We start from the raw sequence: 18,748 nt of genomic DNA on the forward strand, positions 1-18,748 counted from the left end.
ACTGATTTCCACCAACTGGAAATGAGTGATCCAGTTTCTCCACTTCCTCACCAGCATTTGATGTTGTCATTGTTTATTTAGCTTAGCCATTCTGTTAAGTAGGTAGTGGTATCTCACTGTGGTTTTAAATTGCATTTCCCTAATAGCTAATGATGTTGAACGTCTTTGCATGTGTTTACTTGCCATCTGTATATCCTCTTCAGTGAAATTAAGTGAAATGCCTCTTCATGTCTTTTGCCAGTTTTCTTTTCTTTCTTTCTTTCTTTTTTTTTTTAGACAGTCTCACTCCTTCGCCCAGGCTGGAGTGCAGTGATATAATCTTGGCTCACTGCAACCTCCACCTGATGGGTTCAAGCGATTCTCCTGCCTCAGCCTCCTGAGTAGCTGGAATTACAGGCACACACCCAGCTAATTTTTGTATTTTTAATAGACATGAGGTTTTGCCATGTTGGCCAGGTTGGTCTCGAACTCCTGACCTCAGGTGATCCACTCTCCTCGGCCCCCAAAATGGCCTCTGCCCCTTTTCTAATTGGATGGTTTGTCTTCTTACTGTTAAGTTTTGATATTCTTTCTACATTCTAGATACAAGTCCTTTATTAAACATAAGGTTTGCAAATATTTTCTCCAGTTTATAGCTTGTCTTTTCATCCTATTCACAGGGTCTTTCACAGGGTCTTTCACAGAGTGAAAGATTTTATTTTTGATGAAGTCTAGTTTATGAATTTTTCTTTTTATGGGTTATGCTTTTGGTGTCACATCTAAGAAAGAACTCTTTGCCTAGTTCTAAATCCAGAAGATTTTCTCCTACTTTTCCTAAAACTTTTATTGTTTTATGTTTTAAATTTAGCTCAATGATCACTTTGAGTGAATTTTTGTGTAAGGTATGAGGTATAGATTGAAGTTCGTTTTGCATATAGATGTTCCACAACCATGCGTTGAAAAGGCTATTATTCCTCCACTGAATTGCTTTTGCACTTTTGTCAAAAATCAGTTGGGCGTATCTATGTGAGTCTATTTCTAGGTTCTCTGTCCAATTCCAATTATCTGTCTGTCCCTCTGCCATTACTGCACAGTCTTGATTAATGTAACCATATAATAAGTCTCTAAATCAGGTACACTGATTATTTGCTGGTGATTCTTCTTTTTCAAAATTGTTTCAGCTCCTCTACTTCCTTTCCGCATACATTTTGGAAAAATATTGTTTATATCTACAAAAAATCTTGCTGAAATCTTGATAAGAATTGGTTAAACCTGTATATCTATTTGGTAGAAATCAACGTCTTTACTATGTTGAGTTTTCCAATCTATGAACATGGTATATTACTCCATTCCTTTAGTTCTTTGATGTCTTTCATCAGTGTTGTGTAATTTTCAGTTTATAAGTCCTGTACATGTTTTCCTTGATTTACACGTGTTTTTTGAGCAATAGTAAATGGTATTGTGTTTTCATTCTGATGTCTGTGTGTTCATTGCTAGTATATAGAAATGCAATTAATTTTTATATGTTGATCTTGTATCCTGAGAATTTGCTGAACTCGTGTATGAGTTCTAGGAGTTTCTCTGTAGATACTTTGAGATTTTTCAGATAGACAATCATGTCAACTGCAATCCTCCTCCTCCTCCTCCTCCTCCTTCTTCTTCTTCTTCCTCTTCTTCTTCTTTTCTTCTTCTCCTCCTCCTCCTCCTCTTCTTCTTCTTCATTAACCTTTTTAAAAAAATTTAGGTCCAGTGGTACATGTGCGGGTTTGATATATAGGTGAATTGCATGTCACAAGGGTCTGGTGTACAGGTTATTTTGCCACCCACGTAATAAGCATAGTACCTGATAGGTGGTTTTTTGATCCTCACCCTCTTCCCTCCCTCCACCCTCAAGTAGGCCCCAGTGTCTGTTGTTCCCCTCTTTACGTCCATATGTACTCGATGCTTACCTCTGACTTGTAAGTGACAACATGCAGTTTTTGGACTTTTGTTCTTTTCACTTAAGATAATGCCCACCAGTTCCATCCATGTTTATGCAAAGGACATGATCTCCTCTTTTTTTTTTTTTTTACAGTTGCACAGTATTTCACGGTGTATATATACAACATTTTCTTTATCCAGTCTACTGTTGATGGGCATTTAGGTTGATTCCATGTATATGCTATTGTGAATAGTGCTGTGATGAACACATGCATGCATGTGTCTTTATGGTAGAATGATTTATACTCCCTTGGGTATATACCCAATAATGGGATGGCTGGATCAAATGTTAATTCTGCTTTGAGTTCTTCGAGAAATCACTAAACTGCTTTTGTTCTGTAGATGTCTAGTAGTTCAGTTAGTTATATATTCCCACTAGTAGTGTATAACTGTCCCCTTTCTCCACAACCTCTGTTATTTTTTGATGTTTTAGTAATAGCCATTAAATGTCTGGGGTGAGATGGTATCTCATTGTGATTTTGATTTGCATTTCTCTAATGATTAGTGATGTTGAGCATTTTCTCATATGTTTGTTTGTCACATGTATGACTTCTTTTAAAGTATCTGTTCATGTGTTTTGCCACTTTTTAATGGGGTTATTTTTTGCTTGTTGATTTCAGTTCCTTATAGATTCTAGATATTAGACCTTTGTTGGATGCATAGTTTGAGAATATTTTCTCCCATTTTGTAGGTTATCTGTTCACACCGTTGATAGTTTCTTTTGCTGTGCAGAAGTTCCTTAGTTTAAATAGGTGTCATTTGTCAATTTTTGGGTTTTATTGCAATTGCTTTTGGCATCTTTATCATAAAATCTTTGCCAGAGCCTATATCCAGAATGATATTTCCTAAGTTATCTTCCAGGATTTTTATAGTTTGAAGTATTACATTTAAGTCTTTAAACCTCCTGGAGTTGATTTTTCTATATGGTGTAAGGAAGGGGTCAAGTTTCAATCTTCTGCATATGGCTAGCCAGTTATCCTGCCACCATTTACTGAATATGGTGTTCTTTCTTCGTTACTTATTGTCAACTTTGTTGAAGATCAGATTGTAAGTGTGCAGCATTATTTCTGGGCTCTCTATTCTGTTCCACTGGTCTATGTGCCTGTTATTGTACTAGCACCATGCTGTTTTGGGTACTGTAGCATTGTAATATAGTTTGAAGTTGTGTAACGTGATGCCTCCAGCTTTGTTCTTTTTCCTTAGGATCACCTTGACTATTTCAGCTTCTTTTAGGTTCCATGTGAATTTTAATTTTTTTCCTAATTCTGTGAAGAATGTCATTGTTAGTTTGATAGGAATAGCATTGAATCTGTAAATTGTTTCAGGCAGTATGGCCATTTTAACAATATTGATTCTTTCTATCCATGAGCATGCAATGGTTTTCCATTTGTTTGTGTCATTTCTGACTTATTTGAGCAGTTTATTTTTTTAACTCTTCTTGTAGAGATCTTTCACCTCCTTGGTTAGCCATATTCCCAGGAATTTTAGTCTTTTTGTAGTTATTGTGAATGGGATTACATCCTTAATTGGCTCTCAGCTTGGATGTTGTTGGTGTATAGGAATGCTACTGATTTTTGAACATTGATTTTGTATTCCAAAACTTTGCTGAAGTTGTTTATCAGATCAGATAACTTTTAGGCAAGAATATGGCATTTTCTAGGAATAGAATAATATCATCTGCAAATGGATAGTTTCACTTTCTCTTTTCCTGTTTGGCTGCCCTTTATGTATTTCTCTTGCCTGATTGCTCCGGATAGGACTTCCAATACTATGTTGAATAGGAGTGGTGAGAGAGAGCATCCTTGTCTTGTCCCGGTTTTCAAGGGGAATACTTCCAGCTTCTGCCCATTTAGTATGATGTTGGCTGTAGGCTTATCATAGATGGCTCTTATTATTTTGAAGTATGTCCCTTCAATGCCTAGTTTGTTGAGGGTTTTTAACATGAAGGAATATTGAAGTTTATTGAAAGCCTTTTTATATCTATTGAGATGATCCTGTGGGTTTTGTTTTTAGTTCTGTTTATGGGATGAATCACATTTATTGATTTGCATATGTTGAACCGACCTTGCATCATAAGGATAAAGCCTACTTGATCATGATGAATTCGCTTTTTGATGTGCTGCTGGATTCGGTTTGCTAGTATTTCGTTGAAGATTTTTGTATCTATATTCATCAAGACTATTGGCCATAAGTTTTCTTTTTTGTTGTGTCTCTGCCAGGTTTTGGTATCAGGATGATGCTGGCCTCACAGAATGAGTTATAGAGGAGTCTTTCCTCCACAGATTTTTGGAATGATTTCAGAAGGAATGGTACCAGGAATTACACATCTGGTGGAATTTGACTGTGAATCCATCTGGTCCTGGGCTTTTTTCTGATTGGTAGGATTTTTATTACTGATTGTATTTCAGAACTCACTGTTGGTCTGTTCAGGGATTCAATTTCTTCCTGGTTCAATCTTGGGAGGTTGTATGTTATCAGCAATTTATCCATTTCTTCTAGGTTTACTAGCTTTTGTGCATAGAGGTGTTGGTGTAGTCTCAGAGGATTTTTTGTATTTCTGTTGGGTCAGTGCCTTTTGTCATTTTTGATTATATTTATTTGGATCCTCTCTCTTTTTTTCTTATTAGTCTAGCTAGTGGTCTATCTTATTAATTCTTTGAAATAACCAACTTCTGGATTTCTCAATCTTTTGTATGTTTTTTCACATCTTTTCCTTCAGTTCAGCTTTGATTTTGGTTATTTCTTGTCTTCTGTTAGTTTTGGGGCTCATTTGCTCTTGTTTTTCTAGTTACTCTACATCTCCTGTCATTGTGATGTTAGATTGTTAATTTAAGATCTTTCTAACCTTTTGATGTGGACACTTAGTGCTATGAAATTCCCTCTTAACATGGCTTTAGCTGTGTCCCAGAGATTCTGGTATGTTGTATCTTTGTTCTCCTTAGTTTCAAATAATTTCTTGATTTCTCCCTTAATTTCATTATTTAATCCCAAGTCATTCAGGAGGACGTTGTTTTATTTCCATGTAATTGTATGGTTTTGAGAAATTTTTAGCATTGATTTCTATTTTTATTGCACTGTGATCCAAGAATATGGTTGGTATGATTTCAGTTTTTTTGAATGTGCTGAGGATTGTTTTATGTCTGATTGTGTGGTGGATTTTAGAGTATGTGCAATTTGCAGACGAGAGGAATGTATATTCTGTTGTTTTGGGGTGGAGAGTTCTGTAGATATCTGTTAGGTCCATTTGGTCAGTTTCTGAGTTCAGGTCCTAAATATCTTTGTTAGTTTTCTGCCTCGATGATCTGTCTAGTACTGCCTGTGGAGAGTTGAAGTCTCCCACTATTATTGTGTGGTTATCTAAGTCTCTTTGGAGGTCCCTAAGAACTTGCTTTATGAATCCGATGCTCCTGTGTTGGGTGCATATGTATTTAGGATAGTTAGGTCTTCTTGTTGAATTGAGCACTTTACCATTATGTAATGCTTTTCTTGTCTTTTCTTATCTTTGTTGGTTTAAAGTCTGTTTTGTCTGAAATAAGAATAGCAACCCCTGGCCGGGCACAGTGGCTCACACCTGTAATCCCAGCACTTTGGAAGGCCAAGGTGGGTGGATCATGAGATCAGGAGTTCAAGACCAGCCTGGCCAAGATGGTGAAACCCCATCACTACTAAAAATATAAAAAATTAGCTGGGTATGGTGGCAGACACTTGTAATCCCAGCTACTTGGGAGGTTGAGGCAAAGAATTGCTTGAATCTGGGAGGTGGAGGTTGCAGTGAGCTGAGGTTGTGCCACTTCACTCCAGCCTGGGCAACAGAGTGAGACCTCGTCTCAAAAAAATAAAAGAATAGCAACCCCTGCTTTTTTGTGTTTTTTGTTTGCTTGGTAGATTTTTCTCCATCACTTTACTTTGAGCCTACGGGTGTCATTGCATGTGATATGGGTCTCATGAAGACAGTATACCATTGGGTCTCACTTCTTTACCCAACTTGGCAAATTGGGGCATGTAGCCTATTTACATTCAAGGCTAGTATTGATATGTGTGCATTTGATCCTGTCATCATGTTGTTTACTGGTTATTATGCAGGTTGGTTTGTGTGGTTGCTTTATAGTGTCACTGGTCTATGTACTTAAGTGTGCTTTTGCAATGGGTGGTAACAGCCGTTTCTTTCCATATTTAGCACTCCCTTCAGGATCTCTTGTAAGGCAAGTCTACTGTTAATGAATTCCCTTCACATTTGCTACTCTGAAAAGGATTCCCTTCAAATTTGCTAGCCTGAAAAGGACCTTATTTCTCCTTCACTTATGAAGTTTAGTTTGGCTATATATAAAATTATTGGTTGTAAATTATTTTCTTTAAGAATGCTGAATATAGGCCCCCAATCTTTTCTAGCATTGTAGGGTTTCTGCTGAATGGTCTGCTGTTAGCCTGATGGGGTTCTTTTTGTAGGTGACCTGCCCCTTCTCTCTATCTGCCTTTAACATGTTTTTTGTTTTTTGTTTTTTGTTTTCATTTCGATCTTGGAGAATGTGATGACTGTGCATCTTGGGGATGGTCTTCTTGTGTAGTATTTTCAGGGGTTCTCTGTATTTCCTGAATTTGAATGCTGGCCTGTCTAGGTAGATTGGGGAAATTCTTGTGGACAATATCCTGAAATACGTTTTCCAAGTTGTTTGCTTTCTCTCCTTCTCTTTCAGGGATGCCAGTGAGTCATAGATGCGATCTCTTTGCATAATCCTATATTTCTCAGAGGTATTGGTCATTCTTCTTTATTGCTTTTTCTTTATTTTTGTCTGAGTTATTTTGAAGAGTAAGTCTTCAAGCTCTGAGATTCTTTCCTGAGCTTGGTCAATCCCGCTGTTAATACATTCAGTTGTATCCTGAAATTTGTGAAGTGAGTTTTTCAGCTCTCTCAGATCAGTTTGGCTCTTTCTTAAGATGGCCATTTCGTCTTTCATTTCCTGTATTGTTTTATTGTATTCCTGAGAATCCTTGGATTTGGTTTTGACTTTCTCCTGAATCTTGATGATCATTATTTCTATCCATATTCTGAATTCTATTTCTGTCCTTTCAGCCATTTCAGCCTGGTAAAGAACCATTATGGGGAAGTAGTGTGGTCATTTGGAGGTAACAAGACATTCTGGCTTTTTGAGTTGCCAGAGTTCTTGGCCTGGTTCTTATATCTGTTTGCTGAAATTCTTTCAGTCTTTGAAGTTGCATTCCTTTGCATGTTTTTTTTTTTTTTTTTCTTTTTTGATGTCCTTGGGGGACATCAAAGATTGTGATATAAGGTGGGTTCAGTTGGTTGGTTTTGTTTCTGGGAGATTTTAGTGGGGCAAAGCTCAGCTCAGGATGTCTGGGCTGTGTGTTCTAACTCTGGGGAGCTGGTATCAAGTCCTCAGTGTTGTTCTCTGGCCCTTCAAGGTTAGAAACCTGCTGTGCTGACGGGGCTGAGGTGTTCCTGGACTGCTGGTCACTATACTCCAATGGATGGTGCCAGCCGAAGTACTCCATCGGGCAGTAGCAGCAGGATCCATGCTCATTCACATGTGCCAACAGCAGTAGCAGAATGGCAGGGTGCATTTTCTTTGGTTGGGGTGGGTGCTGGCAGGCGCAGGGGTTGCCAGCCTCCATGCAGATGTTCAGTGTCAGCGATGGCAGTGTGGCATGGGGGCAGCTACTTCTTCTTTTTAAAAATGTGTGCAGTTTATTTCATTTTCTTGCTTTGTTGGACTAGCTAGAGCTTCCAGTATTATGTTGAATATCAGTGTCAAGAGCAGATAGCCTTGCCTTGTTGCCACTCTGAGAGGGAAAGCAGTCGGTCTTTAAACATTAAGTGTAATGTTAACTGTAGATTTATTGTAGATATTCTTTATCAAGTTAAGGATATTCCCCTCTATTCCTGGTTTTTATCATGAATGAGTGTTGAATTTTGTTGAAGACTTTTGCTGCATCACATGATAGGATCCTATGATTTTAATTACTTTTTGAGATGATGTAGATTCACATGAAGTTGTAACAAGTAATACAGATAGATGCTATGTACTCTTCAGCTGTATTCCTCTAATGATAACATGTTGTGAAATGATAATACAATATCACAAATGGGATACTGACATTGATAGTCGAAATACAGAACTTTTCAATCACCATGGGTATCTCTCATTTTGCTCATATATAGACATATCTACTTCCCTTCCATACCCACTCTCTCCTTAATCCCTGGAAACCACTAATCAGTTCTACATTTCTATAGTTTTATTATTTTAAGAACGTTATATAAATAGAATAATATAGTATGGAACCTTTGGGATGGTCTTTTTTTTTTTTACTTACAATCATTCTCTGCAGATTCATTCAGTTGCTTGTATCAACTGTGTATTTCTTTGTATTGCTGAGTAGTCTTGCATAGTATACATGTACCATCATTGAAGCATTACTAAGTTGTTTCCATTTTTTACTATTATGAATAATGCTATCACAAACACGTATGTGCAAGTTTTGTGTCAACACAAGTCTTTATTCCTCTGGGATAAATGCCCAGGGGTGCAATTACTGGGTCATATAGTTGCTGGATATTTAGCTTTTAAGGAAACTGCCAAACTGTTTTCCAATGTGGCCGTACCATTTTACATTCTCTCCAGCAATGTTATGAGTGATTCAGTTTCTCCACATTCTTACCAGCATTTGGTGTTGTCACTATATTTTTACAAAGATGAAATTCACATAACAGTCTAGTGGTATTTAGTACATTCACAATGTTATGCAACCATCAGCTCTATCTAATTTCTAAACATTTGCATCACCCTAAAATAAAGCCTCATATTCATTAAGCAGTTAGTCCTCATTCTTCCCCTCCCCTCAGTTCATGGCAACCACCAATCTACTTTCTGTCTCTATGGATTTACCTATTCTAGACATTTTATATAAATGGAATCATACAATATGTAACCTATTGTTATTGGCTTCTTTCAGCTAGCTTAATGTTTTCAAGGTTTATTCATGTTTCAGCATGTTATCAGTACTTGGTCCCTTTATGGCTGAATAATATTCTACCATGTGGATATACCAAAATTTTGTTTATCCATTTATCAATTGATGTACATTTGGTATGTTTCCACTTTTGATGCTGCTAAGAACATTTGAACAGAGGTATTTGTTTGAATCCTTATTTTCAATTCCTTTGGGTATATATCTGCGAGTAGAATTGTGGGGTCAAATGGTAATTCTATGTTTAACTTTTCGAGAAACCACCCAACTGTTTTTGATAACAGGCACAACATTTTAAATTCCCACCAGCAAAGTATGAGGGTTCCAATTTCTTCACCTTCTCACCAACACTTGTTATTTTCCTTTTTTAAAATTATAGACATTCTAGTGGGTGGGAAGTGGTATGCTGTGGTTTTGGTTGTCATTTTTCTGATGACTAACGATGTTGAACATCATTACATATGCTTGTTGGCCTTTTATATATCTTCTTTGGGAATGTATCTATTCAAGTCCTTTGCCTGTTTTTTTATTGTGTTGTCTTTTTTATTGTTGCATTATAGGTGTTATGTGTATATTCTAGATACTAGGTTTTAATTAGCCATATGATTTGCAAATGTTTTCTCCCATTCCATAGGTCTTTTCATTTCTTGATAACATCCTTTGATGTCCAAAAGTTTTTATAAAGTCCAATTGATCTATTTTGTTGTTGTTGTTCATGTTCTTAGTGTCATAGTTAAAGTTCCATTGCGAAATTCAAAGTCATGAAGATTTACTTCTACGTTTTCTTCTAAGAGTTTTACAGTTTTAACTCCTATGTTTAGGTTGTTGATCAATTTTGAGCTGAATTTTGTATATGATATGAGGTAGGAGTCCAACTTCCTTCTTTTCTATGTGGATATCCAGTTGTCACACTGCCATTTGTTGAAGACTATTCTTTGCCCCATTGAGTGATGTTGGCACCCTTGTTGAAAATCAACTGGCCATAGATTTATGGGTTTATGGGCCGGGCATGGTGGCTCACGCCTGTAATCCCAGCATTTTGGGAGGCTAAGGCGAGCGAATCACTTGAGGTCAGGAGTTCCAGACCAACCTAGCCAATGTGGCAAAACCCCGTCTCTACCAAAAATACAAAAATTAGCCGGGTGTGGTGTAATCTCGGCTACCTGGGCACCTGTAATCCCAGCTACCCAGGAAGCTGAGGCAGGAGAATTGCTTGACCTGGGAGGTGGAGGTTGCAGTGAACTGAGATCGCACCACTTAGCTCCAGCCTGGGCGACAGAGCAAGACTCCGTCTAAAAAAAAAAAAAAGAAAAACATGGATTTATTTCTGAATTCTCAAGTCTATTCCATTGGTCTATATGTCTATACTTATACCAGTGCTACATTGTTTTGATTACTATTGCTTCGTGGTAAGTCTTAAAATCAGGATGTGAGTCTTCTCGTTTTTCAGTATTGTTTTGAGGTGATCACATGATTTTCAGTCTTTGCCTGTTAACATAGCATATTATGGTAATATGGTGGTATGTATGATTAACATGGATTGGCTTTTGCGTATTGAACTACACTTGTTCACCAAGAATAAACTCAACTTGATCATGGTGTATAAATCTTTTTTTATAAATTGCTGAAACTTCCTTAAGGATTTTTGTTTCTATATTCATGGGAAATATTGGTCTGCAGGGTTTTTTTGTTTTCTTGCTTGTACAGTGTTTGTCTTTGATGTCAAGGTAATACAATCAGTTGGGAGGTGTTCCTTCTTCTCTTTTCTGTAGGATATTATGTAGAATTGGTGCTAATTCTTCTTTAAACAACTAATATAATTCTTTAGTGAGGTCATCTGGGCTTAAAGTTTTCATTTCAGATTTTTAAATTATGAATTTGATTTCTTTCATAATTATATAGTCATTCAGATTATTTCATATTGGGTAAATTTTGGCAGTTTGCGCTTTTATAATGATTGGTCCATTTCATCTAAGTTTTCTGATTTGTATGTGTATACATAGTAGTAGTCCCTTATTATCCTTTTCATGTCTGCAGTCTATAGTAGTATCTCCCTTTCATTCAGAGTATTGATAATTTGCATCTTCCCTTTTTCCTTTGTCAGTCTTGCTAGAGATTTGTACATTTTATTAATTTTATTAAAGAACTAGATTTGTATTGGGTTTCTCTATTATTTTTCTCTCTTTAATATTATTATGTTTATTGATACAAATATTTGTACATCTTTATGCAGTACATATGATATTGTGTTAAATGTATAGACTGTGAAAGTATCAAGTTAGGGTACTGGGGATGTCCATTGTCGCTAATATTTATCATTTCTATATGTTGGGAACATTGCAAGTCCTCTCTTCTAGCTATTTTGAAATATGCAATACATTGTTGTTAGCTATAGTCACCATATACTCTGCTATCAAACTGCTTTCAGTATTACTGATTTTGATTATTATTTTCTTCCTTCTGCTTGCTTTGGGTTTATTTTATTCTTATTCTTGTAGGTTCCTTAAGTGGGAGCTTAGATTATTAATTTTAGATTTTCCTTCATTTCTAACACAAAAATTTAGTTTTATACATTATCATCTCAGCACAGCTTTACCTGTGTCCCACAAATTTTGATACATTGTATTTTCACTTTCATTCAGTTCAGTGTAGTTTTTATTTCTTTTAAGACCTCATTAACCCATGAATTTGTTTTAAAACATGCTTTTTAATTTCTAAGTGTTTGTAGATTTTCATGTTGTCTCTCTGTTACTGTTTTCCAATTTGATTCCATCATAAAGAAAACTCATTTATTATTTGAATTCTTTTAATATTTTGCAGATTGTTTTATGACTGAAAATATGTCTATATTGGTATGTATTTCTTGGGTGTTTGAAGTAACGTAAATTATATTATTTTCAGGTGGAGCAATCTATACGTTTTATTTAGGCCTTATTGAAACCTGTCATTGGGCTCTTCTACATCTTGCTGATTTTCTCTGTAGTTGTTCTATCAGTTGTTGAGAGAGGGTGTTGAAGTCCCCAACTATAAATGTGAATTTTTCTATTTCTCCATTCAGTTCTAAAAACGTTTGCTTCCTATATTTGCAGGTCTTCTGTTTAAAGCATACACATTTAGGAGTACTATGTCTTATTGGTGGATTGACACTTTCAGCATTATGTAATGTCCCTATCTGTCCCTGGTATTTTATTTTACTATTATTTTTTTGCTCTGAAGTCTGCTTTATCTGATATTGCTAGAGCCACCTCTGTTACTTTTTAAAATTAGTATTTGCATGGTGTATTTTTTTCCATCATTTTACTTTCAGCCTTTCTTTTTTTTTTGAGACGGAGTCTCACTCTGTCGCCCAGGCTGGAGTGCAGTGGCCGGATCTCAGCTTACTGCAAGCTCCGCCTCCCGGGTTCACGCCATTCTCCTGCCTCAGCCTCCCGAGTAGCTGGGACTACAGGCGCCCGCCACCTCGCCCGGCTAGTTTTTTGTATTTTTTAGTAGAGACGGGGTTTCACCGTGTTAGCCAGGATGGTCTCGATCTCCTGACCTCGTGATCTGCCCGTCTCGGCCTCCCAAAGTGCTGGGATTACAGGCGTGAGCCACCGCGCCCGGCCTACTTTCAGCCTTTCTAAATCATTATATCTGAGGTGAGCATCTTGCAACGGCATATCATTGGATCATGTTATCTTCTTTGCCAATTTCTGTCTTTTAATTGGTATGTTTAGACCATTTTCATTTATTGTATTTATTGATAAATTAGTGCTTAGTTCTGCCAATTTATTTTTGTTTTCTGTTTGTTCTCTGATTTTTTGTTTTTCTATTTTCTTTTTTCTGACTTCCTGTGGGTTACTTGAACAATGTTTAGAATTCCATTTGTTTCGTATATAGCATTTTTGAATCTATCTTTTTGTATAGTATTTCAAAGGATCACTCTAGGTATTACATTATATATATACCTAACTTATAATAATCTACTGGTGTCAACATTTTGCCAGTTTCAGTGTAGAAACCCTACCTCTCCTTTCGCCCCTTTACTCTCCTCTATTTATAATATAATTGTGTTAAATATTCCTTCCACATACACTTACAGACACATCAGACAATGTTATAATTCATGCTTTAACCTTCAAACATAATTTGGAAAACTCAAGAGGAGAAGGAAAGTCCATTACATTTACCCATAATTTTTTCTCTTTCCATTGGTCTTTATTCCTTTCTAATGTTTAATATTCTTTCTTTTATCATTCCTTTTCTGCTTAGAGAATTTTCTTTAGATATTCTCTTAGTAGAGGCATGTTGTTGACTAATTTTGTTAGTGTCTCTTGATCTGAGAATGTCTTGATCTCCCTTTCATGTCTGAAGTGTATCTTCACTGAGTATAGGGTTCTGGGTTGACAGTTCTCTTTATTCAGCACTTGAAAAATATTATGCTACTTCCTTCTGGAATCCATGGTTTATGACCAAAATTTCACTCTCATCCAAATTATTTTTCTTCTATAGGTAAGGTATCATTTCTCTTTCACTGCATTCAAGGCTTTTCTCTTCATGTTTCAGAAATTTCGTTATTACAGGTCTTGGAGTGGATTTCTTTATATTTATACTGTTTGAGGTTCACTCAGCTTCTTTAATTTCCAGATTTATGTCTTTTGTCAAATTTGGGGAGTTTTCAGCAATTATTTCTTTGAATAGTTTTTTTTTTTTTTTTTTTTTTTTTTTTTTTTGGTCTCATTCCATTCTCTTTCTCATCTCCTTCTGGAATTCCAGTGACATGAAAGTTAGATCTTTTGTTTGTAATCCTACATGTCCTTGAGTCTATGTTTATTTTTTTTCCAGGATGTCTTCTCTGTGTTGTTCAGATTGGTCATTTCTATTGTTCTATCTTAATTCCTTCCTCTGTTCTTACCATTCTCTTCTTAATTCGATTCACTGAATTTATTTCCATTATTGTATTTTTCATTTCTAAAATTTCCATTTGGTTCTTTTTTATATGTTCTATTTCTCTGCTAAGAATTCTGATTACTTTGCTGAGACTTTCTGTATTTTTTTCATTTGCTTCCAAGCATGGTTGTAATTGTTGGTTGAAGCACTTTAATGATTACTGCTTTAAAATCCTTGTCAGGCAATTCTGACGTCTGTGTCATCTTACTGTTGGCATCTGCCAATAATATTTTCCATTCTGTTTGATATCTTACTGGTTCTTGGTATGACAAGTGCTTTGCTACTGAAACTTGGGCAGTTTGGATATTGCATTATAAGACTGGATCTTATTTAAATTTTCTGTTTTAGCTGACTTCCCCTGACACTGCTCTGGCAGGGAAGGGGGGCACCATCTTATTCTTCATTGACATCAGGGAGGGTGGAGCTCCTCATTACTGCTGGGCAGTGGTGAGAATTCCAACTCCCCACTAGGCTTTTTCTGATACTACTCTAGTGGGGATAGGGAAGGGCACCTCATTACTGCTATGTGGGTGTGGAGTCTAGGCTCCTCATTTGGCTTTTGTTGATGGAATATAATGGGACTGCATTTTCTTCTATGGTGTTTGGCTGGAGCAGAGCAGTCATTGTCTAAAAGTTTTCTGTCTTGCTAGGCTACCTCTTTCCTGGTCTTTTGGCTAGAAAGAGCAGGCTTTTGTTGGGGCTTCTTTGTTAGTGCCCAATGGCATTCTGGGTTTCTGGCTTCTTCAGCTCCAAGTCTGGTATATATGAGGCAAAAACAAAATCCAGAGAACTCGCCACTGCATCATTGCTCAGGTCCCAAGGTCCCTAACCAGTATACTTTTTTCTTTCCACCTTTTAATGTCTTATTTTGTTTGTTTTACATATAACGTCCAGAGGTTTTAGTGATACTCAGTGAGAGAATGGGGAAAAGTACTTCTCCATCTTTCCAGAGGCAGAGGTTTGGACACTGAGATTTTAGAGCCTGATGCTGTACTGCCAACATGGCAGTTTATGGGAAGGTTTATGGGAAGTAGAGCTGTCCTTATATATTAATGTCTTAGTGGAGCTCTTATTTCATGTTTACATCATGAAAAACAAAAAGAAATGAAACTTTACCTGGGTTTGCATATGTCTGCTTATCCGTCATGGAGAAGCAGCCATGATCATAGCCTGCTCAGTCAGTTTCGTGTAAATCAGTGCACCAGGGTTTCATGAGCCCCTTTCAATATCCATTGTTCCCTTCCTGTATCTGTCAGGCTTTGAACTGTTAGCTCACTTGGCTGTATCCTAACAGTGCCACAGTTGGTGGCTGCTGCCTCTATGAACCATAAGACTTACTCTAGTGGAACTGAAGAGGCCCTAAGCCATCACTTAATTTAGCCACCATGTTTTGATATAAAGAAATTGCATCTCATAGAACAGAGGAAGCTTTCCCTGGATCCCACTGCATATCACACAAAAGCAAATCCAGACCTAGGACCCAGATACCATGCCTATAGGCCCAGTGTTGTTTTAGTCACATGAAGCTGCTCTTCCATCCACCCCTCTGCCTTCCAGTGAACTTTGTTCTTTCCTCTGGTCAAGGACTGTCATTTTATCCCAGCCAACTGTCTCACAGAAATGCCTCTCATCCTTGGGGGTTGGGGTGCTCAATGAGGGTGGTGGGTGGGAAGAAGGGAAAAGGAATGTGGCTGACTCCACACAAACCTGTCTTCAGAGTGAAAGTCTGTGATTCACGGGGTCAATGGTCTCATCTTCATATCTGAAAGACAGTGTACTTTTTGTCTCCCTAAGCCCTGTGTCTAGGTCGTTTGGGATACGCCTTGGAGAGTCAAGAATAAAATTGCAGGTCAAACAATGGATGACTGGAAAAGTCGGCTTGTAATCAAGAGCATGCTTCCCCATTTCGCCATGGTGGGAAATCGTCAGGAGCCCAGAAAGCTCCAGGAATCGGTCAGACAATGGGCCATGGGGGGAGGGGGGTGTTGAATGCTTCTAATCTTAAACTTGAACGTAAGATGTGTTATTGAAATTTTCTGTGCAAACTTGGTGGCAGGGGTCCAACTCAAAATATAAAGAACTCAAATGTGATCTAGAAGAGATCTAGGAGATGAGCTGATCCCATCCCTTGTGGGTTTCTAGAAGAGCTGGAAATACAGTCTAAGGCTCCATATGGACTCCCAGTCTAGTAGTGATCACTGCATTGCACTCATTCAATAAGAAAAATGAGGAAGGCTGAGGAGAGGGAAGACGAGGTTACTTTTTCTCTTAATAGAAGCCAGTCAGAATGGCAAGCACTAGATATATCGCACGAGCTTCCTAGTATGACTGAGAACAAAAAGCTAGTGAGTAGGGCACAGAGAGGGCTTCCCGTTCAACTTTCTGGCCCTGTTGTCCTTTTAAAAATTCATCTGACACACTTCTACTTTCCTCTCTGGGAACTCAGATATCATCCAAGTGTTCTGAAACTCAGGATTAGGGATTCTAGTGGTAGTTCTAGGAGCAGGAAGATGATAGAAGGGACTATGAGAGCCATTGACTAGTTTAATTTGACAATAAAAGCCGGCAACACCACCAATCTACCAAGATTAGCTCTGTTAGCAGGAATTGCAGCAAACACAATAGCTATTATCTCAGGGTATTAGGGCCACAGAGGAGTGGCTTGCTTAATCTCTGAAATTAATAGAGCAGAGAGGAAATGGCTCTTACAGAGCCGTGGGTCGGCTTCCTTCCTTTTCATAGAACTGGAAGCCCTGGGCTCTGAGGTAATGCCATTTCACATAACTAGAGGGCCTGTCTTCTCCAATTCCCAGGGCAATCCACTTTCAGCAAGTCAGCTTTCTATTTATTTTAGAATTGTGATATGTGCACAGATGTGGAAGGAGGCGATTGAAATCTTGTTTTCTCTTTGTTTCCTCATTGTCAACCACCAACAGTGTATTGAGAATGTGCTATCAAGTTGAGCATGTAGACATTTACAAAACTGTTTACTGCAGTCACCAGTTCTCACAGAGATTGCAATCAGGTGGGATGGCAGAGATAGAGACGTTACTTGACCAGCAGACTGTCCAAATTTCCAGGCCTTAGGCCTCTTCTAGAAAGAAATCTCTAACCTCCATTCTAATTACCCTTTATATTTCATGCTTCTCTCTTATGATCAACAATTGAGTCAGTAAAGAAAAACCTAATAATGCTCCCAGAGTCCATGATCAGTTTTAGCATGACTTTAAATTTCTCTTTTGTTTCCCACTTGTTTCCATTCACTTGAGCCAAACTGTAGGAGAAAAGGTTGATGGACTGTGGATGCAGGGGTCCTCTTCCCCTTCTCCCCAACTCCTCCAACACTCTTAAAAAGTGTGACCAGTAAGTAACTGCTTTGGTTTTGATCAGTGCACAGTTGAATGCACAGATTCCAGTGGGGGCTGTCCTTAGAATAGGTCCTTGGAGTGGCCATCTGTGCGTTTACTCTGGAGAAGTTGTCATTGCTTACCTCATTTCCGGGCTTGGCTTCTCTTTGCAGATGGCCTTTAGAGCCCTTTGTAAACTCTGCCAAAAATTCACATTCATTACTCTAGAGTCACACTTTGGACTTGATCAAGATCAGCCCTCTGCCTCCTCTATGCCACACCTCATTCTCTGAAAGAGTTCCCTGTTGGGTTCTGAGTGGCTTGACTCTTTCTAAAACTTCAAGCTGTCCTAGACCAAGAATTCACCCCAGTTGAGGAGATCAAAGATTTTTAAAAATTTGTCTTAGGCTCCAAAAGCAACTCTCTCAGATGGTCTTCTTCACAGTTGAAACAGCATTGGATGACACTGAGAGAGCCCACTCCTTTGACTGGACATGACAGGTGCTGCTGTACGGTATCCTTGTAGTCTCAGAAAGGTACCCAGTGCTAATATGAAACTGCTGCACACACTGAGGATCTCAGCATCTGGGTGCTTGTGGACTGAGGTTAACCAAATAAAAGCAGAATGGCCTGTGAGTCCGCCAAGAAACCTGCTGTCCAAACAAGTTACTATAAGGCCTGGAAGGTGAGTGGCCGAAGCAGGTCCTTTGCAAGAGCTGGGCTTGCATTTCCAGGGTGTAGCCTTAGCTGGATCTCAGATGTTTCCCTTGTTTGTTCTTCTTCTGACACTTCATAACAGCCAGGGATGACACCCTGAACCCTAGTCCCAGGAAACCCTGTGCATCTGGAAGCATATTTCTCGCACCACTCTCCCTCATCCTGAAAGCATCGCTAAGAGAGATTTGCTTCAGGCATTCAGCTTGACTGGTTCTCTTGTTCTTTCCCAGAAAACAAACAAACAAACAAAAAACATGTTTCAAATCAATCTTAAAATAAACTGATACCAGTCCCAGAGGAGAGTTCTCTTTAAGCAGTCCTTGAATTTACATGGAAATAATTGTGAGCTCCCTTGAAGGAAAACGCGCATCTCACGTAACAGTTGTTCTTGGCCTAAGACTAGGGCTCAGAACACCAGGGTTTTAGTCTTGCAGCTACTCCTCACTAGCTATGAGGCTTTGTTCATCCTTTGCCCTCCCTGAGAACAAAGTTCAAATGAACCAAAAGTAAGAATAACCACCTTTAATTCGGCATTGACTAGGTGCTAGGCACTTTACTAAGCATTCGTGGGGCATTATCTCCTGTAATCCTCATGATAACGCTGGGAAGAAGAAGCTATTATCATCTCCAGGAAACCGAGACTCAGATAGGTTAAGCAATTTGACCAAAGTCACAGATAGAAGAAAGTGACAAACTCAGAGACCAGTGTCATCACCACTATACTCTAATGCATATTGAAAACTACAAAACGCTGAATACATATCAGGCAGGGGCCATCACCATAAGAAATCTCAGTAATGCAAGTACCT

The 18,748-nt window shown here is 38.1% G+C and overlaps 1 protein-coding gene across 8 annotated transcripts in view; it reads left to right on the forward strand.

Annotated features, from left to right (window-relative positions):
* MAMLD1 (mastermind like domain containing 1) overlaps nt 1–18,748 on the forward strand; it is a 144,577-nt gene that overhangs the window by 59,980 nt on the left and 65,849 nt on the right. For 7 of the 8 annotated variants that reach the window (XM_050775309.1, XM_050775310.1, XM_050775308.1 and 4 more), the window contains one exon: nt 15,670–15,828. In XM_050775309.1, the coding sequence (XP_050631266.1) occupies nt 15,733–15,828 (96 nt within the window). In that variant the 5' untranslated portion in view covers nt 15,670–15,732. Of the gene's footprint in view, nt 1–14,997; nt 15,829–18,748 lie in introns of those variants that run through there. The other variant, XM_050775304.1, reaches the window with a different exon arrangement.

This window comes from Macaca thibetana, chromosome X, assembly GCF_024542745.1.
Source record: "Macaca thibetana thibetana isolate TM-01 chromosome X, ASM2454274v1, whole genome shotgun sequence".
In the NCBI taxonomy this organism is placed as follows: Eukaryota; Metazoa; Chordata; class Mammalia; order Primates; family Cercopithecidae; genus Macaca; species Macaca thibetana.